The sequence below is a fragment of the Schistocerca piceifrons genome, chromosome 4 (assembly GCF_021461385.2).
Source record: "Schistocerca piceifrons isolate TAMUIC-IGC-003096 chromosome 4, iqSchPice1.1, whole genome shotgun sequence".
Classification (NCBI taxonomy): domain Eukaryota; kingdom Metazoa; phylum Arthropoda; class Insecta; order Orthoptera; family Acrididae; genus Schistocerca; species Schistocerca piceifrons.
The window spans coordinates 780,288,748-780,315,053 of NC_060141.1; the positions used below are offsets into that span (position 1 = coordinate 780,288,748).

The window sequence follows — 26,306 nt, forward strand, 5'->3', positions numbered from 1 at the left end:
ATCACAAAAGTGAAACACATCTTTAGAAGTGGCATTAAAAATAATGGTGAAAGGTTAACAATTACAACATTTCTTGATGACATTTCAGTCCTCAGTGAAAGTGAAGGAAAAATACGGAGTTTATTGAACTGATGAACAGTCTGACGAGTAGAGAATACGGATTGAGGATAAACATAAAGACGACTTACGTAATGAATAATTACATAGGCGATATTAGCGATAAACTTATCAAAACTCAGGACCACAAAATGAACGAGGTTAAGGAATTTTGCTACTTTGAAAGCACAGTGACAAATGACGAGTGAAGCAAAGAGCAGAAAAAACACATAGTGATACAGGCAAGGAGAGAATTCTTCTCCAGAAGAAGACTGCTAGTATCAATTTCGCCTTTAATCACATGAACAAATTTCTGAAAACACAGATTTGTATGGTATTTAGTGACGGACTGAGAAAAATCCAAAAAAGAAGAGTCTCAAAGCGTCTGAACGGGGATGCTGTAGAGTACAGATAGAAGTCGAAAATTATGTGGGCTGCGAAAAAATTATATGGTTCTCTGCAGAATCGGTGAGGAGCGGATCATCCGGATACCATTGATTAGAAACAGCACATTCGTTTAGGCATCAAGGATTAACTTTCATGTTACTCGAGATATATGTGGAGGGTAAGAACTGTAGGGGAAGACTGATACGGAAATACGTTCGAAAATAACTGAGGATATTGTGCTGCTCGGAGATGGAGAGATTAGCGCTAGAGAGAAATTCATTGTAGTCAGCACCAAACCAGTCAGAGGACTGACGACTCAAAAAAAAAAAAAAAATCATGTCAAAGGTATACTGTAAGTACAGATATCGACGATATGAAAAGGATGCATGTCTAGTTGCGAATTTGCTTAAAATAGTCAATAGACAGCACTTTACCTGATATTGTGAAAAATCATTCTTTGGAAACATGCCAGCGCTTTGTGCACCACTCTGATGAATAGCCACTCGAATACAGTGCTGGCTCTGAGAATTGTAACTAATTTCTCTGCCTGCTGAGTAGGTTTCAGGTGTTGATAACATGTTGGTCGTTGTGTGGTACTGCTACGACACGTCGTGTTGTGTCGTCTCACTCGTCTACTGCATTATTATGTAAGAAGGGTAAGAGTACTTTTAAATGATCTCCCTGATAACTAACTGTTTTCCACTTTTTGACTATATGTCCACACAAATGGGAAGACAGCCCCACTACAATGCTAGACGCTGCAGGCAGAATACAGTTACGTGTTGAAAGTAAACTGCTGCATTTAAAACGTAGCACATCTGCGTCGTAACTGAAATATTTAGACATGCAGTCCCATATTTCTTTCCGTAGCACTGAATGTATGAAAGCGTGTGCCGTGTGGCTACATTCTATTGATTTCACGAGTCGGATTGCGTTATTAAGGTTGTTTTCTTCGACATGAAAATTACATATTTTGCATATTTCAGATATATCAAGGCTGCAGTGTTGCTACTTACGGGAGTAGTGTATGACTTTCACTACGAACACACACACCTTTCAGTGTTACTCTCTTATGTCCTTTAGCGGTAAATGGAGCGTCACAGCTACAGCTAAAAAAAAATTCTTCCTGTTGATGATGATTAGAAAAAAATCATAACTGATAGCATTAATAAAGATATTCATAGTTTTTGAAGATGTTCATAACGATTTTCGTCGACCACTTTCTAGTTTAACTCTGAGGGGTAATCAAGAGGGTTGGAAAAACTGACGTTTTAGACTGTATGCTGGTTGGACATTGGTACCTCGATTACACACAACGTCTGTGATGAAACAAACTACTACTTTGAACTGAATTTTCTTAGCTGTGTACGGTATCCAGCTACCTTACTAGATTGCTGTGACTCCCCAGCGGGATCCGCCGGAGCCCAAAATACAAGACATTGAAATGTCGCTCCAGAAACTGCGTCAAGTAAGATCAAAGAAAATCCCACAAGAAGCAGTTAGAATCCTCCAGTTCGTAAAGCCGCCGAAATAGAATATACGTCTTGAAGAAAGAGTCGCCCTAATTGGACTCAGGAACAACAAAGATCTTGTAATGTTACAGGTAGACAAAAATAGACAGTACACGATATGAGGCCAAAATGAGTGGGTTACTGAATGATCCTGTATACGAAGAAGAGACGAGTGTCACCACAGCGAAGATACGGAGACAGGCACAAGACCTAATGAAGGGTTCTAGAATCGATGCTGGAACAGGCAGGGGATCCACGTGGAAAGATCCAGTGCTGACAAGATTATAATGCGTGCCGAAGGGGCACAATGAAGGCTGTCTTCGAAGACCCATCGTCAGTGGGATCAGCTCACTGACATAATATCTGGTGAAACATATTTCCGACATGTTACGCCGCCTGGTTGGTCACTCGAAGCCCTATGTTAAAAATATCCCACTTTTCATTCATCTCATAAGGGAACAGCAGGTACCATCTATGTATGTAATGATCAGCTTTGACACAAGTTCTTGCTTACTAATGTACCTATAACGGAAACTATAACATCCTACAGTAGCAGATACCTCCAGATATGAGAGACGTGGTGCACCAGCGCTTGTCATCATCGTACTTTAGTTGTCAGGGCAAAATTTATAACTAGGCACGCGGAGTAGCAACGGGCTCCTTTTTTCATCTGTACCAGCTGACGTATCCACGGCAGCATTTGCACAGACAGGGTTAAGTTGTGCGCGCTTGTTGTTGGCAGACGTACGTATATGTCGCGCTGGTCATTTGGCCGCTTCGGGAGACAGAGCTTCACAGGTTGAATGAGTACATCAACGGCTTACTTAAAAACATATAATTGACGATAGAAACAGAAAAAAGGAAACATTTCATTTTATAGGTGTTGAACTGTACGGAACAGCTAGAGGGGAACTAGGAAATGAAATGTACAGCCAACCGGAGCAGACCAATACATAGCTACATACGTACTCGCATCACCATCTAGCAAGGCAGACGCTGTGCTACGAGCATTGGCTCATTGGATTACAAACTATTTTGTATTCCGGACAATCGCAGCTGTTGAAAGGCATGATGTTAGGAAGAACTCAGCTTACAGCTGGTGAAAATTGGTGTTTTTTAAAACACGACCCGTTTCGCTGCTTCAAGAGGCATCATCAGGTGAACCAACACGGTAAACAGCAAAGTATAGTGTCACCATATTTTACGGATATTAAAATTAGTAAAAGAATGTCTAAAATATACTCACAACGTTACAACATCGTAGGCATACCAATCACTCCTAGTCAAAATTTGCTATTCAGGTAAGTTGCACCTGATAATGCGCTTGAAAGAGAGAAATCGGTCGTGTTTTAGTAAACGACAACCTTACTAGCTGTAAGCCGAGTTCTTCCAAGCACCACCAGATTAGCGACGCTGACAACCCCCAACATGAACTGAAATCGTTCCGTGCAAATCGATATAGCAACTAGAACGTACAACGTGTTATGAGATACTGTGAGACAAAAAAGACAAAGGAGCGGAAGAACCTGTTTCTGTTGCTCGCTTTCCTTATGTGAGGGGCTCCAGCAACCGTGACGGCTAGGTGCTGCGCCGCGGAGAATTTAAACCAACTATCCAGAGCGGCAGCAAGAACCGAAATATGTTGAGGCTCACGAAGTATTCTGGAGACGCCCTTCATACTGCAGGAGTCTACGAACGTTGATGTGAATGCGGCGAACTCTACTTTGGTGAAGCGGGAAGACTGATTATTAGCGTCACAAGGGCGTTGGCCGACCTATTAATTTTTGCTCGGCATCCATGGACGTAGCAGCGAAAAATAAGAGGCGCTATCTAAATCGTTAAATATACTGATGGCAGATACAGAGTGGATGGCTGCAAGTTTCCGACTACCTGGCTACCAGTGATCCCAGTAAGAAGGACCACAGGTGTTGCTCGCCAGTGAGCAGCTCCACATTACCTGTGTTCAAGAGTATGAACAAGTTGACACGCGGGTAGCTGCCGTGCGTGGAGTTGTAAAACCACTGCAGGCTTCCGCAGACTACCGTAAATAAGCATAAACTATGGTAGTTCTGCTAGGAGCTTTTGTCGGTATCGTCGTTCCCGTGTTACTTGTACGTTGGGCGTGTTGCATACTATAGGGCGTTACCTAATAACAGTCTCCTCCTTCTCGTTGCTGATCGATGTCTTACTTTATTCCCCTAGAAACCGGAAGCGGTGAACCTTCTAGAAACTTAGTGAGGATATATAAAGGGTCTGGTAAGCTACGGAACATTTTTGTTCCATATCATTATTCGCATCTTAGTTACTTATGAATAAACAGTATTTATCGTAATAATAAATATATATATATATATATATAGGATGTCCCATTTATCTTGACGACCCTAAATAACATTTGTCCTGATGCAAATTACAAAATGTTTCAAGCAAATGTTTTTTAGCCGTCAGGGGGGGAGGGACATCAGTCAGCATGATTGCCTTCATTGTAGCTTTGTTTCCTTTACAAAGATATGAACAGTGGTAGGACTGTTTTAAATGGCACCCTGTATTTGTTATTCGGTAATTCATTTCCTCTCCTAATGACCTATTCAGAAATGTATCATGGTGAACTGCTCACTGAAACAGAACGTTATTAATTATATAACACAACACTGACTTTGAGCCTGGGATCACAATCACGTCCATTTGCTGGAGTTGTCAGAAAACTAATAAAAATCAAGTAAAAACATAACACAATATTGACTTTGTCTCTCCTGTACCATTGTCCAGGAGTAGAACATTCAAAGGTGCTCAAAGTGATGAGCCTGGGCACCGATACACTGGTGCACTAGTTGAATGAAAGAATTATTTACAGCTTCCAGTGATGCCTGCTGAAGAAAATTGCAAGCAAGCACGATACGTTCCTGAAGGTCCTCTGGATTTGTTGGAATATCGTGATAGACAACGTCTTTAATGCATCCCTAAAGAAAAGCGTCCAGAGGATTTAAATCAGGAGATCTAGCAGGCCAAGCAACTGTTCCTTCTCGGCCAATCCATCTGGCAGGATACCTTCGGTTCAGAACACGACGTGCACGAAAGGCGTTATGTGCTGGACATCCATCGTGTTGATACCACATAAGCTCTCTGGTTCTTAGTGGCACTTTATCCAGAAGAGGAGGAAAAATTCGTCTGCGGAAGTTGGCATACGCTGTGCTGTTTAGACTACCATTAATGATATAAGGGAAAATAATTGCAGTACCACCCATCCATCATCAGACGTTAAGTCTCCAGTGACGCTGATGTTCCACTTGTCTAAGTCATCGTGGGTTGTCGCTGTGCCAATAAAGCATGTTTCTTGTATTTACCTGTCCTTTGTTTGAGAAGGGACATTCATCGATAAATAGAAAATTGGAGAAGAAGTTCGGGTTGGCGAGAATTTGTTGCTGTGCCCACTGACAGAACTATACACGCTTCTGGAAATCATTTCCATGCAATTCTTGATGTAGGTGTACATAGTAAGGATGGAACCGGTGATGTATAAGAATACGATGTACACTGGTCTTACAACTGCCAATCTCGTGTTCAAGCTGTCGTGAGCACACATGTGGGTTCATAGCAACGGACGCGAGAACAGTAACTTCGGCAGCTTCGTCTGTGCGAGTGCTACGACGATTGCGTTGAAGTTGGTTGAAACTTCCAATTTCCTGAAGCGTGATGCATTAAGACGAGATATCATCCACCAGGAAGGCGCGTTCTTATCAGGATATAGCTCTCTGTACAGGTCCGCTGCCTGCGTAGCATTTCGCCTACCTTCAACAACAACAACAACAACAACAACAATGAAAGAAATGCTATGTCGATGCAGTTTGTAGGAAGGACAGCCTTAACTGTATGACTACTCTACACAACAGTATTTACGCGGTGGTCTAGCGGTTCTAGGCGCGCAGTCCGGACCCGCGCGACTGCTACGGTCGCAGGTTCGAATCCTCCCTCGGGCATGGATGTGTCGGATGTCCTTAGGTTAGTTAGGTTTAAGTAGTTCTAAGTTCTAGGGGACTGATGACCACAGATGTTAAGTCCCATAGTGCTCAGAGCCAGTGTTTAAAATGACAGAACTACTGTACTAAATGTACCCACACGTAAGAAAACAGTATTGTAATTACAGTTCAGCTAAGTTACATTCCCCATAGATGAGTAGCATTTCTACATTCTTTTCTTTGGTGTACATTCTACTCTATTATGTTTATATTTGTCCTCTGTCAACGTCAGCACGGGTATGTGTTCCATTACATCGATTACCTGCACTAAGCGCTATGAACGTCAACGTCAATGTTGTGTTATGTAATTAATAACGTTGTGTTTCAGTGAATGGTACAGTGAGATACATTTTTGAATAGGTCTTTAGGAGAGGAAATGATTTACCGGATAAAAAACACATGGGGCCATTCAAAAAAGTCATAACGCTATTCATATACACTCCTGGAAATGGAAAAACGAACACATTGACACCGATGTGTCAGACCCACCATACTTGCTCCGGACACTGCGAGAGGGATGTACAAGCAATGATCACACGCACGGCACAGCGGACACACCAGGAACCGCGGTGTTGGCCGTCGAATGGCGCTAGCTGCGCAGCATTTGTGCACCGCCGCCGTCAGTGTCAGCCAGTTTGAAGTGGCATACGGAGCTCCATCGCAGTCTTTAACACTGGTAGCATGCCGCGACAGTGTGGACGTGAACCGTATGTGCAGTTGACGGACTTTGAGCGAGGGCGTATAGTGGACATGCGGGAGGCCGGGTGGACGTACAGCCGAATTGCTCAACACGTGGGGCGTGAGGTCTCCACAGTACATCGATGTTGTCGCCAGTGGTCGGCGGAAGGTGCACGTGCCCGTCGACCTGGGACCGGACCGCAGCGACGCACGGATGCACGCCAAGACCGTAGGATCCTACGCAGTGCCGTAGCGGACCGCACCGCCACTTCCCAGCAAATTAGGGACACTGTTGCTCCTGGGGTATCGGCGAGGACCATTCGCAACCGTCTCCATGAAGCTGGGCTACGGTCCCGCACACCGTTAGGCCGTCTTCCGCTCACGCCCCAACATCGTGCAGCCCGCCTCCAGTGGTGTCGCGACAGGCGTGAATGGAGGGACGAATGGAGACGTGTCGTCTTCAGCGATGAGAGTCGCTTCTGCCTTGGTGCCAACGATGGTCGTATGCGTGTTTGGCGCCGTGCAGGTGAGCGCCACAATCAGGACTGCATACGACCGAGGCACACAGGGCCAACACCCGGCATCATGGTGTGGGGAGCGATCTCCTACACTGGCCGTACACCACTGGTGATCGTCGAGGGGACACTGAATAGTGCACGGTACATCCAAACCGTCATCGAACCCATCGTTCTACCATTCCTAGGCCGGCAAGGGAACTTGCTGTTCCAACAGGACAATGCACGTCCGCATGTATCCCGTGCCACCCAACATGCTCTAGAAGGTGTAAGTCAACTACCCTGGCCAGCAAGATCTCCGGATCTGTCCTCCATTGAGCATGTTTGGGATTGGATGAAGCGTCGTCTCACGCGGTCTGCACGTCCAGCACGAACGCTGGTCCAACTGAGGCGCCAGGTGGAAATGGCATGGCAAGCCGTTCCACAGGACTACATCCAGCATCTCTACGATCGTCTCCATGGGAGAATAGCAGCCTGCATTGCTGCGAAAGGTGGATATACACTGTACTAGTGCCGACATTGTGCATGCTCTGTTGCGTGTGTCTATGTGCCTGTGGTTCTGTCAGTGTGATCATGTGATGTATCTGACCCCAGGAATGTGTCAATAAAGTTTCCCCTTCCTGGGACAATGAATTCACGGTGTTCTTATTTCAATTTCCAGGAGTGTATTTATAAAAAACAAAGCTACAATAAAGGCAATCATGCTGATTTATGTCTCCCTGACGGCTTTTTTTAATACAGATGGGGCTCCTCCACGCCCGCACCAACGTGGTGACCAAACCAGAAGTTCTACTGTCACCTCCGTCAACATGTTAGTTATCTTATAGGTGGATCACAGGATAATGGGATGTGATGTTGTCCGTGCGTCTGGGTAAGACTACGCATTAACACGGTCCTTCAAGTGATAGAATGTGGATGAAACGCGAATGAGGGTAGCGATTTGAAGAGCAAAGGGAAAAAAGTGCAAAGGCTCGTGTCGAGGGAGAAAAGCTTCTGCGACAGTGGGATTGGTAGTGCGAGCAGTAGTGGCTTACTAGCTGTGATAGTTCATGTAAGGTTGGGTTTGTTAGTGTGGGTATCATGCATCATTATCGTGACACGCGATGGCGATGCATCCCGGTTTGCTGCAGCCGCTGCATTCCTAGAACTATTGGGATCGTTATATATTAGTGGGAGATCGGCCATAGATCATCTCACTTTGTGGGGTGTGTGTATAGCTTGTCTGCATGTAGTGTACGGTACGGCTTCCCTAGTGGTGCCAGTTTTCCGGCAAGTGTGTTCCAATGGATATCCAGTAATATTGGCTGATTAAAGGGGCTCACCTGTACCGTTGTGTTTGCGTCTACTTGGCAACACATAGATAAATGCAAAGAATGTACGTGGTCAGCAAATTGTTATTATTATAAAATGCAATATATATTGAGGATAGATATAAAATACGCAATGAACCAACACTGAATAATGTGTAGTTCTAATAATGTGCAAATAAACAACCAGACAAACAAAAAACAAAGGGCTTACGTAGGCTCACATTTCATCTATTATAATTTTATTTATGTTGATTTCCCTACGAATGCTACCACCACTACCGGCCACCCTACCATTTACTTCGACATTTATGCAGTGAATCAAAACTAACGAACCGTAGTATTGGTAGAGCGCAACTGCAGTCGTGCGTCTTCAACGTCTCACTGTAGGGAAACATAACCGAGGGTACCAGCTGCCGATGCACTGTTGCTACTTACTACCTGGCAGAGTGCCACAGGTAACTGCCCACCATAGAGTCAAAATCTCGATTCCGTATTCTCCAGTGGCATCTCAGAATGTGACGTCGCTAGCCACCGGACAATCGAAACGAGACAGAATACAGGCGGAGACCATTACTGGAGTCCAACCTTCGGCAGAAAACTAACGTGTTATGCACAAGTCCTTACCATCTACTAACAGGCAACACCTTGGATCTACATCCTTCTACCATTATAGTCACCTTTAAATCCCTAACCGGCCTCATAATCGGCTACGCCAATGATACCTGGTTCTTCGTCTCCACAAAATTTTACAAGTCCCTTGAAATTCTGGAAAGTCGTACACTCCATTTCATCTTCCGCCTCCTTTTACCTACCCCAACGCGCCTCCAACACCATCTCATCAGCTCCCCACAGTTTCTTCTTTCCTTAGAGCACCTTCAGATACAGTGTCATAATACCAAAACATACTCCTGGTACCAAATGTTCCACTCATAAACGTCAATCCAGGTACGTCGCCGCCCTGCTGCATCCGTATTTCATCTTCCATCCAGCTTGATGCCTTATTCATCTTCTCCCACTGAAAATTCAACCAGCTGCCACTCTCCAACCATGAAATCTTTCCCGACATACTACAATATTTTTGCTCATAGTTAGAACACAAAACCTTACACCATGCTCCAATTTATCATCCCCTCCCTCTTTCCACTTTGTTGGATCTTAGTCACTATCTGCGGTGCCACATGGCCCCATTGTAATACTCAATATTCCACATCCGTCACGACCATGCATAGCCATTACACCATTGCATCGTTCGCACTATCATCAGATGAGTTTTTTCAACTGCATCACAAAATCATCGATGGAGTTTTTAAAAAATCATCAATATTGCCCTCTAACGTGACTGTTAAGATAAGTTCATTTATTGTCATACACTTGTGCACCAGTCGTAATTACTGCTCACCAAAATGTTTCTTAAGAAACTTATCGTTTATTATAATCTCCATTTACGTAACTTAAAATGTCTTTCAAATTGTGTAACCTTTGGCTGATGCACAGTTTGACTGAAGCCAGCCCACCCCTACATGAGGAATGCTAATAACTATAAATAAATAAGAATAGAACATTTAGTTGTCCTGTAGACGACAGCTGCGAACACGGTTGAGACTTAGACATTTTGATTTTCCATGATAACCGGGCCTAAGCCCCAAAATTATGTTATTGAAACCTACACTTGCTCTAGAAGCCTGAGATCTTATACATAGTGAGTGTGGAGGAAAGCTACATTTTTCAGTTCAGTGGGTAACACTATCAGTCACTCTACAAAAAAGTCAAATCAACGTATGCCCCGTTCTTAACAGTTTCCTAGAAAACTAATAAAAACGATGGGGAACAGGAGAAATGCAAATTATAGTAAATTTAACAATGGGCTTTAATGTTTTGTTTAACGGTGTACGTGTCCTCACAAAAGGCGTTAGAAAAGTCCACTGTCAACCGCAGTGCGCTTAGTAACTCTTGTAGGAAACTGCTGTGTTCCTGATATGGGCTCATTCATAAGGTCCTTTACTTGAGCACACGTATGTAAAATACGAGAGAATTTCCTCCTCTGTGTTCACTCTGTGCTTGTAGACTTTGCTCGTAGGCCAAACTCACAAATTGTAATCTAATGGTACAAGGAAGGGTGACCTCGGTGGCCAAGAAATGACTACACAGACGCCGACCAACGCAGTGCATACATTTCAGTGCGGTAGTGCGGTACTGTGTCACTAATGCCACCATCCGCAAGTGACGTGCGCACTGAAATGGTCAATAAAGACAACACTAGGAGCCTAATGTCGCTTCAGTTGTACACTACTGGCCTTTAAAATTGCTACACCATGGAGATGACGTGCTACAGACCGCGAAATTAAACCGACAGGAAGAAGATGCTGTGATATGCAAATGATTAGCTTTTCAGAGCATTCACACAGGATTGGCGCCGGTGGTGACACCTACAACTTGCGGACACGAGGGAAGTTTCCAACCGATTTCTCATACACAAACAGCTGTTGACCGGCGATGCCTGGTGAAACGTTGTTGTGATGCCTCGTGTAAGGAGGAGAAATGCGTACCATCACGTTTCCGACTTTGATAAAAGTCGGATTGTAGCATATCGCGATTGCGGTTTATCGTACGCGACATTTCTGCTCGCCTTGGTCGAGATCCAATGACTGTTAGCAGAATATGGAATCGGTGTGTTCAGGAGGGTAATACGGAACGACGTGTTGGATCCCAACGACCTCGTATCACTAGCGGACGAGATGACAAGCATCTTATCCGCATGGCTGTAACGGATCGTGCAGCCACGTCTCGATCCCTGACTCAACAGATGGGGACGTCTGTAAGACAACAACCATCTGCAAGAACAGTTCGACGACGTTTGCGGCAGCATGGACTATCAGCTCGGAGACCATGGCTGCGGTTTCCCTTGACGTTGCATCACAGACAGGAGCGCCTGCGATGGTGTACTCAAAGACGAACCTGGATGCACGAATGGGCAAACGTCATTTTTCCGGATGAATCCAGGTTCCGTTTACAGCATCATGATGGTCGCATCCTTGTTTGTCGACATCGCGGGGAACGCACATTGGAAGCGTGTATTCATCATTGCCACACTGGCGTATCACCCAGCGTCATGGTATGGGGTGCCATTGGTTACACGTCTCGGTCACCTCTTGTTCGCATTGACGTGACTTTGAACAGTGGACGGTACATTTCAGATGTGTTACGTCTCGTGGCTCTACCCTTCATTCGATCCCTGTGAAACCCTGCGTTTGAGCAGGATAATGCACGAACGCATGTTGCAGGTCATGTACGGGCCTTTCTGGATACAGAAAATGTTCGACTGCTGCCCTAGCCAGCATATTTTTCAGACCTTTCACCAACTAGAAACGTCTGGTAAATGGTCGCCGTGCAACTGGCTCGTCACAATACGTCAGTCACTACTCTTGATGAACTGTGGTATCGTGTTGAAGCTCCATGGGGAGATGTACCCGTAGACGCCACCCAAGCTCTGTTTGACTCAATGCCCAGGCGTCTCAAGGCCTATGTTATGGCCAGAGATGGTTGTTTTGGTACTGATTTCTCAGGATCTATGCACCCAAATTGCGTGAAAATGTAATTACACATCAGTTATTGTATAATACACTCCTGGACATGGAAAAAGAACACATTGACACCGGTGTGTCAGACCCACCATACTAGCTCCGGACACTGCGAGAGGGCTGTACAAGCAATGATCACACGCACGGCACAGCGGGCACACCAGGAACCGCGGTGTTGGCCGTCGAATGGCGCTAGCTGCGCAGCATTTGTGCACCGCCGCCGTCAGTGTCAGCCAGTTTGCCGTGGCATACGGAGCTCCATCGCAGTCTTTAACACTGGTAGCATGCCGCGACAGCGTGGACGTGAACCGTATGTGCAGTTGACGGACTTTGAGCGAGGGCGTATAGTGGGCATGCGGGAGGCCGGGTGGACGTACCGCCGAATTGCTCAACACGTGGGGCGTGAGGTCTCCACAGTACATCGATGTTGTCGCCAGTGGTCGGCGGAAGGTGCACGTGCCCGTCGACCTGGGACCGGACCGCAGCGACGCACAGATGCACGCCAAGACCGTAGGATCCTACGCAGTGCCGTAGGGGACCGCACCGCCACTTCCCAGCAAATTAGGGACACTGTTGCTCGTGGGGTATCGGCGAGGACCTTTCGCAACCGTCTCCATGAAGCTGGGCTACGGTCCCGCACACCGTTAGGCCGTCTTCCGCTCACGCCCCAACATCGTGCAGCCCGCCTCCAGTGGTGTCGCGACAGGCGTGAATGGAGGGACGAATAGAGACGTGTCGTCTTCAGCGATGAGAGTCGCTTCTGCCTTGGTGCCAACGATGGTCGTATGCGTGTTTGGCGCCGTGCAGGTGAGCGCCACAATCAGGACTGCATACGACCGAGGCACACAGGGCCAACACCCGGCATCATGGTGTGGGGAGCGATCTCCTACACTGGCCGTACACCACTGGTGATCGTCGAGGGGACACTGAATAGTGCACAGTACATCCAAACCGTCATCGAACCCATCGTTCTACCATTCCTAGACCGGCAAGGGAACTTGCTGTTCCAACAGGACAATGCACGTCCGCATGTATCCCGTTCCACCCAACGTGCTCTAGAAGGTGTAAGTCAACTACCCTGGCCAGCAAGATCTCCGGATCTGTCCCCCATTGAGCATGTTTTGGGCTGGATGAAGCGTCGTCTCACGCGGTCTGCACGTCCAACACGAACGCTGGTCCAACTGAATCGCCAGGTGGAAATGGCATGGCAAGCCGTTCCACAGGACTACATCCAGCATCTCTACGATCGTCTCCATGGGAGAATAGCAGCCTGCATTGCTGCGAAAGGTGGATATACACTGTACTAGTGCCGACATTGTGCATGCTCTGTTGCCTGTGTCTATGTGCCTGTGGTTCTGTCAGTGTGATCATGTGATGTATCTGACCCCAGGAATGTGTCAATAAAGTTTCCCCTTCCTGGGACAATGAATTCACGGTGTTCTTATTTCAATTTCCAGGAGTGTATATTTGCCCAATGAATACCCGTTTATCATCTGCGTTTCTTCTTTGTGTGGCAAATTTAATGGACAATAGTGTATTTGTGTGAGAGTGCTGCTGAAGAAATGCATGGGACTGACACCTCTTTATCTCGGATACGGTCAACGAAAGGGCATATGTGCATTTGAAGTCTTTTGATCAGAATTACTCTGCAAAGCATGCACATTTCCTGTTGACTCTCCTTGTATTAGTATGTTTGTTTAGCCGACCGGGGTGGCAGAACGGTTCTAGTCGCTGCAGTCTGGAACCGCACGACCGCTACGGTCGCAGGTTCGAATCCTGCCTCGGGCATGGATGTGTGTGATGTCCTTAGGTTAGTTAGATTTAAGTAGTTCTACGTTCTAGAGGACTGATGACCTCAGAAGTTAAGTCCCATAGTGCTCAGAGCCATTTGAACCATTTTTACGTTTGTTTTATGTAGTGAAGAAACTTAGAACATGATGGAGAGAGAGAGCTAGTATGTATGTGTGTTTGCTGGTCGCCAGGTGACGTGGATTCGGCACCGTGACATCCACCTGCTGACCGTGGGCCGGTACACGTACACGAGCGACCAGCGCTTCCAATCGCTGCACTCTCCGCAGACGGAGGACTGGATGCTGCAGATCCGCTACCCACAGCGCAGGGACTCTGGCGTGTACGAGTGTCAGGTCAGCACGACGCCGCCCATCGGACACTCCATGTACCTCTCCGTCGTGGGTGAGTAGCACCGCGCTGCGCAGTGGCCAAGTTAACAGTTACCCTCTCTGTACCCCACCCGGGGAGTGGGTGACGTCGAACGCTCAGAACCTCGCTAAAATGTGCGTATTTGTATTTAATCCGCTCGCCCCAGAAGAAGTGGTACGAGTCATCCGCATTCAACTCCGTGCGTCGTACCAGAAGAGCTATCTCCTGACCATTTCATGATCTAAGACAGAAACGTTAATAACGCGAACACACAAAATAGCGATATAATAGGAACGAAACAATGCTAATAACACAAATGCGTCCTCCTACCCTCCCTTTTCACGACTTAACCGCTGAATCGACTTCGATGAAAATTTTCATGGAAATAGCTTGAGCCCTGAAGAAGAAAATTTTTTTTACATCGCTTGTAACGGAACAGTACCCGTACATATCGCTGACGCCAACAATGGACAGTGGTGCGTACAGCGATTGTCGCTTATGGAAAACAGTATCACCAACTTAAGTGTAATAGTTCGTGTTAAGTTCACTTCAAGTGAATTTCAACTTGAAGGAAGACAACTTCTCAGTGAAGATCATATTTGTAAAACCTTCATTTACGATGAGTTGTTTCGGTAAACAGAGTTGTCATCACCTGATCTGTGAGTAGTGTACAGAAATTGTAAAGCATGCTAGATTATGGAAAGTAGCGCACAATGTCATAAATATAATACATAGTATGAATTATTATTACACATATGTCAGTAATTGTTATCAGATGTGCCCAGTTAACGCTACAAATGTACTCCACGTCTTACTTAACTGAATAGCTGACGTAAGATACATTAAAATATCAAAGTAAAAATCACTATTTTAAATATCTTCAGCTAAGTGCATCTGCCCCATATAACAAATCTTTAGGTCGTGGGGAATGTTATTATTTTGGTTCTGAGATATTAATATTTTCCCTTTGTAAGAGTTGCTGTGATTCCACATTCATACGTAGACCGCAGGCTACATACAGTGTTGAAAATCTAACAGGCTTTTTTGTGTGGATAACCTCCTGTAATGTGTTCACCACTGCAAGAATAATGTTTAATTTCCTTAATGGCGGAAGGCTCCTTTGTCACCTACATAATGAGCTACATACGACGCTCTATACTGTGTAATCTAGTTCTTACTAGGTTTCTGCGCTGCAAGCATATAGTGAATAAGTATTAACGTGCGATTATTTTGTCTTGCATCAGACGTTCTATTTAAACAGGATGTTGAATGACGACTTAAGTTGCAGTGTTAAAGACATGCTGGTCCTTTCGACTAAGCAGTTTACTTCTACATGTTTAGATATGCTCTTTCTGTATCTAGAAAATATTTCAACGTTTACCTGCCACAGAAAGTTTTTTAATTATATACCTGTTACCCTTGTTTTATTTAAATTTCTTATTTATATTTTCGATTGAATTAGTCTGTAATGTTAAAGTCACGTATTTTTTGGGCGTACTGTCTTACCTCTCTATGGTTATGTATTCTGCTGCTGCTGCAGAAAATATTTTACCGACTACCTGCTACAACAGCTTTGTAGCTGTATACCAATTAGAACAGTCATATTAAAATTACATATCTACATTTGCGGTTGGCAATGACTTCCTCGTTTGAGTCTAGAAAATATATTTGCTTCTACTGTAAAATAATTTCATAACTGTGTACCGGTAACCACAATTTTCTTAGAATGATATATATATGTGTGTGTATACACAGATTATTCTAATGAAACTGTGGTCACAAGGCATAAATACACGAGCGAACTGTAGTGGCACTAAATGGCAACTTGCTCTCTAGTACCTTCCGCCACGTGTCAGTTCAGCGACGGTCTTGTATTAGCGATGTACTCTGTGATTGACAATATGGAATGGATACGTTTGGGGAAATATATATTGCAAATAGTTGTGTTAACTTTGACATGTCAGTGCATCTTATGCAACTATCCAGCTAAGTAAGATATGGAGTTCATTTAGAACTCGGTCTGAGCACTTGTATTAACTTTTACTGTGGCATTTGTAATAATAATGCGCTTTGTTTATTACACTTATGACAGTGTATTCTGTGTGTCATACTCAGATATGCCTTACACTTTACGTACACTATTCACAGATCAGATAATGTAACTCCATTCACCATAACCAGTCATAGTTTAAAAAATTCGTCTGCGATGTTTGTTGGGAAGTTATCTTCCTTCACATCGAATATTTACAGATCACCCCTTATCTTAAATTAAAAGTCCCTTTATGAAATACCTGTGCACTCATCAACTGTAATGGACGGTGATTATTGCGAACATTATTACAACGGCTGACACAGACAGTAGTGTAGCAATATTGTTAATGATGAAGGACAACTTGAATATTAATTTAATACAGAACAAGATCTTGGGGTTCACAACACGAAGATCTGTGTAACAGAAGATCATGGCATTTTTAGTCCAATTCCGATACTGCATAGTTCAAAACCACTAGATAGTCAGGAAGCTGGAATAGGTATTGTTACCAATGATTTCCTGTTACAAATATTTGAGAAATTGAAAATTCGTGTCTGGAAACTAAAGAGTCTAATAAAGATATTAGTTAAAAAATTCCAAAATATCGCCAGGAAAGCAAAAATTTCCAAAAGAAAATGAGGGCTTGCTGACAGAAAATTGTGTAATGAAGTTAATAATGTGCGAATAGCTCTTACTAATTCATTTAGTCAGGAGTATGATGAATTCCAAAGACAAGCTTACAAGAAACATAATGGAATCAAACCTGAAATTCAAGACACGAAAACGCAGGTTTCCGAACGAGATCAAGAAAGCACAGTGACTAATGCAGGAAGTATTGAGACACTGGAAGTGATTAGTGACTACGTAATTATGTCATGCAGTTATTGTGCTGAAACTGAGGTATGACGTGGGACTGGATATGCTTAACTGATTTTAGAATCATTTAAAGTGAATAAACGTAAGGTCGAATTGCTCAAAACTTCGTGAAAACTGTGGCATGTGATAAGCTTGTTACTGTGTTTGAATTGTATGATGATACGTTACTGTTGGATACTTTGGAATTATTATTATCAACTTCAGCTTAACTGACGTATGTACGTGACCGACTTCTGCAAACAGTTAAAAATAAAAAACTTTTTGATCGTATAGGAAATAACATTGACCTCTCTGAAATTGTTTTAACGAGGTAACAAAGTTTTAATCTATCAATTCCATTACGAGGTGATATAATAGGAATGTATGAATGTAACACTATACTTTTCACTGTGCAAACGCTGGAAAGTTATTATTTGAAAGTACACATGAAAAGAAGATGTGGAAAAAGGGGTAGAACCGCAACGGATTGAAATCGTACGAGAAAAGAACCGAAATTCCTATTGGATGTGAGACCATGTAGTGCTACTGGCTGTTTAAGTGTTTCAGTCATAAAAAAGGTGATATTTTAAAATACAATGAATTTTAGCTAACTGAGAATAGTAGGTAATTGAAGTGACTGTTTATGCAACTGTAATAGTTTTCTAATGAGGACTCGTGGTTACTGAAATGTTGCATTAACATTTCTACGTGCAGTATACTTTTGCAAGACTCTACAATCCGAGTGGCGCATGTAGCGAGTGTGTTTTTTACATGCAGACAGACAGAAATGCGTGTCAAAGCGTGCGCAGCACGCCAGTGTTTTGTTGCGAACGCTGCTGTAAACATAATTTCTATGCTTTCATGTTGGCCAGCCGTCCAGTGGAAAGGTACTGGTATGACGCACAGAACTATGAGGTACTGGCGTCACTGGACGACCGAGTGGCTGCGTCTGTCAACATGCCGTGTTGTGTGATGACGCAGTGACGTTGGAGAATTTTTCCGTTACAGTTATTACAAAGTGATCTTCAATTCCTGTGGGACAGATCCCACAGCCGTTTACTTTGAGCTACTGCATAGCTGCGCGTGAATTACAACCCAACGTACAGAATAGTGTTAAAAAAAACCGAATACTCTCTAAAACGTTAACGACGGTTTGATGTGATTGTGAGCCCCCAGCGGCGACGATGTCAGCCCCATGGGTCTACAGCTTGTGTAACAGCGCGTGCAGCTTAAACATGTAGGTAGGGGATTAAAAGTAGAGTACCTAATGAGGCAGTTAACACCATTTCTGTGAAGTTCAATAATTATCTGTGTCTCCTAATGTTCAAAATGATTAAATTTTCGTTAAGATATAAGACGAAAGACTCTCATGTCAAGGTATGAGCAAAGTTTCCAATATTGATCAAGGAGCAGATTGTTCACTGTGTGACAATGAGTTTATTTCTTTCATTTCATGACAGTTCCAGAGTAATGTCCGCCTATATCTGTTACAATAACGTGCTATAATTGGCAGTAATATGAACATTTCTAGGACAGAATTTCGTTGCAGATGTCACAGAACCATAATTAACAATTACTAATTTTTATACATATTTATTTACAAGAATTCTTTGCTTGTAAATCTAGAATATACCGAGTGTATGCACTTACTCAGTACACATATATTAGTTTAATACTCAATTCTTATATATACTCAATTGTGACATCTGTTTACTGGAATCATTATACATGTACATAGTCTCACTTACGTAAACAATTGAATTTGTCGTAAACTGTGAACTATAATTGACCCATATAACACTGATATTCCAAAAAATTTTTATTCTCATAATTCTAGTGCCATGTATGATAATAACTAATGCTACAGCAATCTATAACTAAGTCACTCCTAAACAATTATTCAAAGATATGAGAAATAAGTATAATTGATATTTACATTGTATTTACCATGACACTATGTTTGTACAAATCGATTTTTAGCTATGGCAATTATTAATTAAGATTAATAACCTAATTTTATTTACTAACTAAAACATGTTTCTTATTAATATTTTGAATTTTGGTCTTTCTGTGTCTTTCTTATGTTTTATCTTAAATTTTATGTCACCACTAAATTCATAATACTAAAACTTTTAATTTGTCAGGAAAATGTAGGGGAACACTACATTTACATGTTGGGTGGGGGGTGGTGAATTTACATGTATGAATTAACCATGTTTGATCTTTGTGGAATTAATGATTTAGGTAGATAGAGAACATGTTACAACATAATTAAGATTATTGCTCAATAAAGGTAGGCATCACAGTTGTCATCAATGATATCAAATCATCTTTGATATAATGCTGTCTATATCATTAGTGAAGAATTATTTATGTGAATAAACATAAAACATGCTAAAAGCTATTAACCATATTGCTCAATATACAAGTAGTATAATGTATAGCGCTCTTGATAGCATGATGTGTAGGTGCATGCCCTCACAACATATTAGTCAACAGCAACACTGTGCGTGACTAGTCATTGTGCATTGATGAAGTTACGGGTGAAGAGGGTTGGGGGCGGCGCAGTTGACAAGCCATGCTTACGCAGGCTGACATTCACGTGAGGGCAGCTCACGTTACTGCACATGCAATAGCTTACTTGCTTACCTTCGCTCGTCACAACAAAACTACAGATAAGTGGGTGTAATTGCAGATAATATCTAGTACACACAAAGCTGAATGTCTTGATGTAATGCTGTATTTCCTTTCCTTAACTGAACAACAAGTTTTTTTTTCTGGTAATCTGATAGTCTTGCACAGCTATTCACTTTTCAGAATTTGGGTTTGGGGTTTCACAGCAGGGTGGGTCACTGCAATGTGTACATTTGACTAAAGCCCCTTTTTCACATTCATCATCAATTCGGCATTGAACCGTCCAGTGTCAAAACACCACTGACTATAATACTGGTATGTCAACGTCAGAATCTGCCTTTTGCCAAGTATGTTGTATCATAGGATTATACTTCTGATCAAACGTTGAATCTATAGCACAGGTTGAAATATGATAATGAATTGACGATCGTCTAACTTTACCTGTTGTTCTTGATACTGTAGTCTTACACAATTAACGCTCTTTCTCACTTACTTTGTTTAAAAATGTATGCATCAAGAGTTTCGAAATGTTTTGTTGCCTACAGTGAACACATTTTGAACGTAATGTTATTGCTGTTTTTTGTTCTATTATCTCGATATGTTGTTCATTGTTTTCCTGAAATTCCGCTCTTAGACGTCGAATTGTAATTTTTCAAATGTCTCTCGTAATAAGACGCAGCATTTTGCATGGAAATTGCTCATACTGTAGACGAGCGGTTTATACTCGTATTCTATGCAAGTTTTCGTGCGGTTCTGAATGTTCGTCACGCAGCTCGCTTGTCAGATGCATTATATGAATTGCACCCTCAGCGGTATGTGATTTGGGAGCAATACATCTTATCTGCTTATGTTACAAAACACAACTAGTCGTCTGTTGCATGTTTCCCCTTCAGGTTTAAGTTACGCATGTAGGCTCATATTATTTCTTTATTGTTATTCTTCATTGTGTTCATTCCATGCACATACGGGCTGAAGTTTGAATAGCAGCAGTACGTTGGTGGTGATCTGTCGAAAGCATGTATTACCTATAGAACTTTAATTTTTTTATTTAAAATGGTATAGTACAGATATTTTTTTGCAATCGTGAGATTGGTAGTTGTGCATTCAACGTATAAGGCAACGTTGTCATTCAAAAACCAAAATTATACTCATCTGTATTTAAAAATATGGGAACTCTTTGCATACCTAGACATTCAACATGAAAAGCCATTAAGTATCAGGTCTAAATAATGATGTTAGGAGTCTCCTTCTAAAATGATGGTAGAGTGCGAAAGACTTCTCAATTATTGTAAGAAGTACGCAAACAATACGTATATATTTTGAATACTCCTCAATTTGCATCACTGTAAATAAAAACTGGAGACTACCCATTTTTTGCAAGCCCAGACTCATCACTTTTTCCATACCTACCTGTACATGTATTGGCACGTCATGTTCAATCTTCTGGGCTTATAACGAATTTAAGAAGTCGTGATTTACATATTTCCTATAACTTCCTTGTCTCTGTACTTGTTCATTTCAACACACTAATCTCTAAAACTACAAGACAAATTTTCACGAGGTTTTGCAGATCACTTGAGTATAGCTTGGAGCGCGGTACAGTTTTTATTTAATCAAAATCAGATAGCGAGGAAAAAGGTGTTATGATTTATATTTTTGTCTTAACCCATTTTATCTGTCTGATTGAATACGCTAATTTCCAAAATTACTAGATGAATATTAGTGCGGTTTTCACATGTGGCTTGAGAAGAGCTTGGACGCTGTGTAAGCTTTTATTCATCAAAATCGGATCACAAAAGTAAAAGTATCGCGATTTAAGTAAACCGTTGTACCCGTCTGTTTGAAGACGCTAGTCTCTCTCATAAGGTTTTCAAAGGTAACTTTCGCATACGCTGGGGCTCCGTACAAGCTCTATTTCATGGAAATGGGATTATCTAAAAAAAAAAAAAAAAGATTTCATAAATGAAATTTCTATCCATAGTGTTATTGTAAATTCGAAAGTAGCTCTGTCTGTTACGTTTTCATGTCCAACACGTTGGACAGTTTTCGATGAAACATGGCATGGAGATTGCTTCAACCCTGAGAAAGAACATAGGCTGCTTTAGAAAATTTGTACTACAAGATTAGAAGAATATTACGCGAGCTAGGGAAAAATGTACTGTTTGAAAATGGTATTTATGCGTTTATTTACGATCTGTGTCGGACATGTGGAAATGCTTCTATTGGTTGAGGTGTGCAACGTATTATTTTAGAGTAATGAGTGCAATGCTAATACACTCGTCAGTGAGTTTACTCCATACATCTAAACTGTTTGATGGTTAATGTACACTTTGTGCAGTGTACAGCTACTTCAGTAGAATGATGCATCGATGTACACTACTGCCTAAGACCCTCTCTGCGCACTACATGGCAGCAACGTTGCGCATGCTGATGCATCGTGCGTTGGGACAACTGGCGGTTGGGGCGATTAGGGGAGGTGGCGCGACGGAGAGGGCGGGGGGGGGGGGAGTGTGGAGTGGAGAGCAGACCACCAACAATTCTTACCGAACAGGCAGATACGTGAGGGCACCCGACGTTATTGCATATATTGTAGGTTAGTGAATCACCATCACCAATCGTAACTACTGATATGCAAGTGGCGCCATGGATAATAGTTAGTATGTCACAAAAACATTCACAGCATAAAAATTCAGAATACCACTGCTAACTTTTGAAGGGCCTTATGCCACAGTTATATAAGGAGTGTTAGCTTTACTCTTCGCGGGAGTCAGTAATGTACAGCAGAGGCACAAATTTAACCTAAGTTTACAAAGCTTTACCGAATGACAGGTATCGTTTCTTATCTTTTCTGAGGTTCGCAGGATTTGTGACAGTTGGATACACATTTTTATGTCAATCCATGAATTGGTTTACACCTTTTGGGTTCGAAGACTTGATTTTCCACCGACCTCTTGCAGACAAAAATTGCTGATAACGGTTTTCGGGAATGTGCTAATCCCTACTCGGCAACGTACGAGCGTGCAAGACCCCAAGTATAAAAGAGATATCCCGGGGGAGCGGAGGATCGACTTGAGACAAGTACATAACGATCGACTCCATGGTGTACGATAGATTTACAAAGGCTACAAATAACAGACATGTGGTTAGCACAAGGACAGTTCGGCAGTGAGTAATGGCTAAGAGCAGCCTCATTGCTGTCGGAAAGTTTTGAATACAAAGCCTAAGACAGCTGGTGCGATTATTTCAGGGGGAAACATAATTCGGCAGTGTCATGTCACAAAATACATCAGCACCAAAGACAAGCGCTCGTTTGTGGAGTTATTGGGAACAACTAGACTGTCTCAACATCAAAGCTCCTCTATAATTTCTGAAGTAAACCCTGATTTTGTTATAAGTACGGGTCAAACAGAATTTGTTACATCTCTGGTAAGAGTACCCTATCATTAAGAGGAGAGAAATAGCTGTCGGCCAACTGAAACAAAGAAAAGTATTATCAGTTTTTGGATGAAAATTCTACGACCTTACGTAAAATTGCCTCGTTTCTGTATATTATTGCCTCATGGGATAAGCAAAGCTATCCTACTTATACGAAGGCCTGGTTGTCGATAAAATCGGAACATCGACACTTTCATTAAAGGCAATTCCGCAAAGTGTACGCTGTTCTGTCAACCTGTCCACCCTACGACATATACATAAACTGGTAGTTGAAGAATTACTTCGCCCATTACAGGTCTATCTGTTCTCATTGCACAACAAACAGAAATCACAAGTAGAAATGATGAAATTAATAAAATATTAAGCCTGTTTTGAAGCTAGGCCTACGAAAATTGGTATTTGACTTCACGGTCAAAAATAAAGAAATATGTTTCAGCAGTTTTGGATACCTAACCGTATAGGGATAAAATAGTAGGTGAAAGATTCTCTCGAAAATGTGTCATTATTGAAGAAGTATTAAAGTATTATTGAAGCTACATCTATGAACATCGGTATTTGATTCTTGGTTACATGAAAAAAATACGTATTTGAGTGTGTTTGGAAACTGAACTCTTTAGGTGTGAAATAGGGGGTGAGATTTTTTTATGAAGACATTTCATTATGAAAGCATTTTAAAGCTAAACCTACGAAAATTTTAATATGGCTTCTCAGTAAAAAATACTTGTTTCGCTCTTTTTGAAAATGCAATCCCTGTGAGGGTGAAACGGCCGATGGAAGTTTTAAAGAAAATATTAGGTTATGAAGGAATGTTTGAATCTAAATCTTTGGAAATTTGTATTTGACTTCCCTGTTAGAAATAAAATAACGCATGACAGTGTCATTACAATTTCAACCCCTAGGGGGATGAAATAGAGTCAGACAGCTTTACTGAGTCGTCATCGCCCAACCCAAATCGCTAAGGATAGAAACTTGAAGTTCGAACAGGGTGTGGATCTTGTAGTGTAGGCACCGTTTAAGAAGGGATTGTCCAAATTTCCGCTCCTTCAGGGATGAATTAGGGGATTAAAGGCTTTTTGAATGTAGTGTTACTATTAACGGAATTTTGAAGCTAGAGCTACGAAAACTGGTATTTGGTGTCTCAGTAACAAAATAAAAAACAATGAGTCTTTCAGCATTCTTATAAATTCAACTACCAAAGTGGTAAAATAGTGGGTGAAAGCCTGATTTGAAAAGAAGTAATTACGAAAGAGCTTCTGAAGGAGCTTAATTGCTACATCTATGACAATTGGTATTTGACTTCTCTGTTAGAAAATAAATACGTGTTTCAGTGTTTCTGGAAATTCAACCCGGAAGTGAGTGCAATAGAAGATGAAAATTAAAGAAAAAAATATTGCGTTACATTAAGAAAATTTTTAAAGTTTAATTTATGAGAATAGTATTTTCACTGTTAGATATAAAGAAACATTTGTTAGCGGATTACAGTTGCTACAGATATATCTCCACAGAAACAGGAAACGCATGATTAACAAAGACTTGGCACTCCAGCCCGCGGAATCTCTTTTTCGTCAGAAGTATATTTGGAAAGGACCATGACTGTATGGCCTTAAATTGCGTGAAAAGCTTATGTGGTGTTACAGTTTGTGAGTAACATAAAAATTCATTAAAAAATAAAAGAGCACAAGAATTTCTGCAACCATACAGATCACACAAGTGTAGCAGCTGACGATAAGCCAGTAGTTGTTTAATGGCGTCACTTAGTGAGATCGCATGCTACATTGCACCAGGAATGTGATGACGATAGTGTTGGGTAGCGGACGCTTCCAACCACGACCTCGAGTCAAACTAAATGTTGAAATTGACTGGAAGAGGTATTCAGTCATCAGTGTTTGGCATTATTTACCTGTGTAGAGACGATTTCAAAACTTCAATATTTGCTGAAGTTATGATTTTGGTCTGATCTCGAAATGTTTAATTTATTTCATCAACCCCATCTTATATAAAGTCGTTACCATAGCAATGTTCACTTTTATTCGAGTAATTCGACGGTGATGTAGAGAGTGAGGTGTCTAATCTCCAAGTGTATTTGTCCGTCAATTGTGTCCTAATTATGCCAGCCTCAACATCTTTGTTAAGTATGACCGAATAAGCTGTTGTATCAGAAGACAACCTCATGTGACGACAACTGGCTTTATCTAAAAGTATCGCTAAGCCTTTCCAATAATCTCTGAGACGATATCTCTAAGACGAATATCTATGAGCACCGAGTCAGGTTCACCCACAAGCACCGTAATGTTTAACATGGCAATCTGTTTTATCAATTGTTGTTGTTCTTGTTGTTTTTGTGGTCATCAGTCCAGAGACTGGTTTGATGCAGCTCTCCATGTTAAACTTCCTGTGGAAGACTCTTCATCTCCTAATAACTACTGTAACCCACATCCTTCTGAATCCGTTTAGTGTATTCATCTCTTGGTCTCCCCCTACGATTTCTACCCTCCACGCTTCCATCCAGTACTAAATTGGTGATCCCTTGATGCCTCAGAATGTGTCCTACCAACCGATCCCTTCTCTTAGTTAAAATGTGTCACAAATTCCTCTTTTCCTCAATTCCATTCACTATCTCCTCATTAAATACGTGATCTATCCACCTAATCTTCAGCATTCTTCTGTAGCACCACATTTCGAAATCTTCTATTCTCTTCTTGTCTAAAATAGATATCGTCCATGATTCACATCCATACACGGCTGCACTCCATACAAATACTTTCAGGTAACACTTCCTGACACTTAAATCTATACTCGATGTTACCAAATTTCTCTTGTTCAGAAACGCTTCCCTTGCCATAGCTAGTCTACATTTTATATCCTCCCCACTTCGATCATCATCTGTTAGTGTGCTCCCCAAAAAGAAAAACTCATCTACTACCTTATGTGGCTCATTTCCTAATTTGATTCCCTCAGCATCACCTGATTTATTCCGACTACATTCCATTATCCTCGTTTTACTTTTGTTGATGTTCATTTTATACCTCCTTCCAAGATACTGTTCATTCCGTTCAGCTGCTCTTCCAGGTCCTTTGACGTCTCTGAGGGAATTAGAAT

At 42.1% G+C, this 26,306-nt stretch overlaps 1 protein-coding gene across 1 annotated transcript in view; it reads left to right on the forward strand.

Moving 5' to 3' along the window:
• The window catches only part of LOC124796166 (zwei Ig domain protein zig-8-like), a 207,568-nt gene that overhangs the window by 65,639 nt on the left and 115,623 nt on the right, over positions 1-26,306 (forward strand). Inside the window, exon 3 of the mRNA XM_047260257.1 lies at positions 14,074-14,284. Coding sequence (XP_047116213.1) covers positions 14,074-14,284 — 211 coding nt within the window. The remainder of the gene's footprint in view (positions 1-14,073; positions 14,285-26,306) is intronic.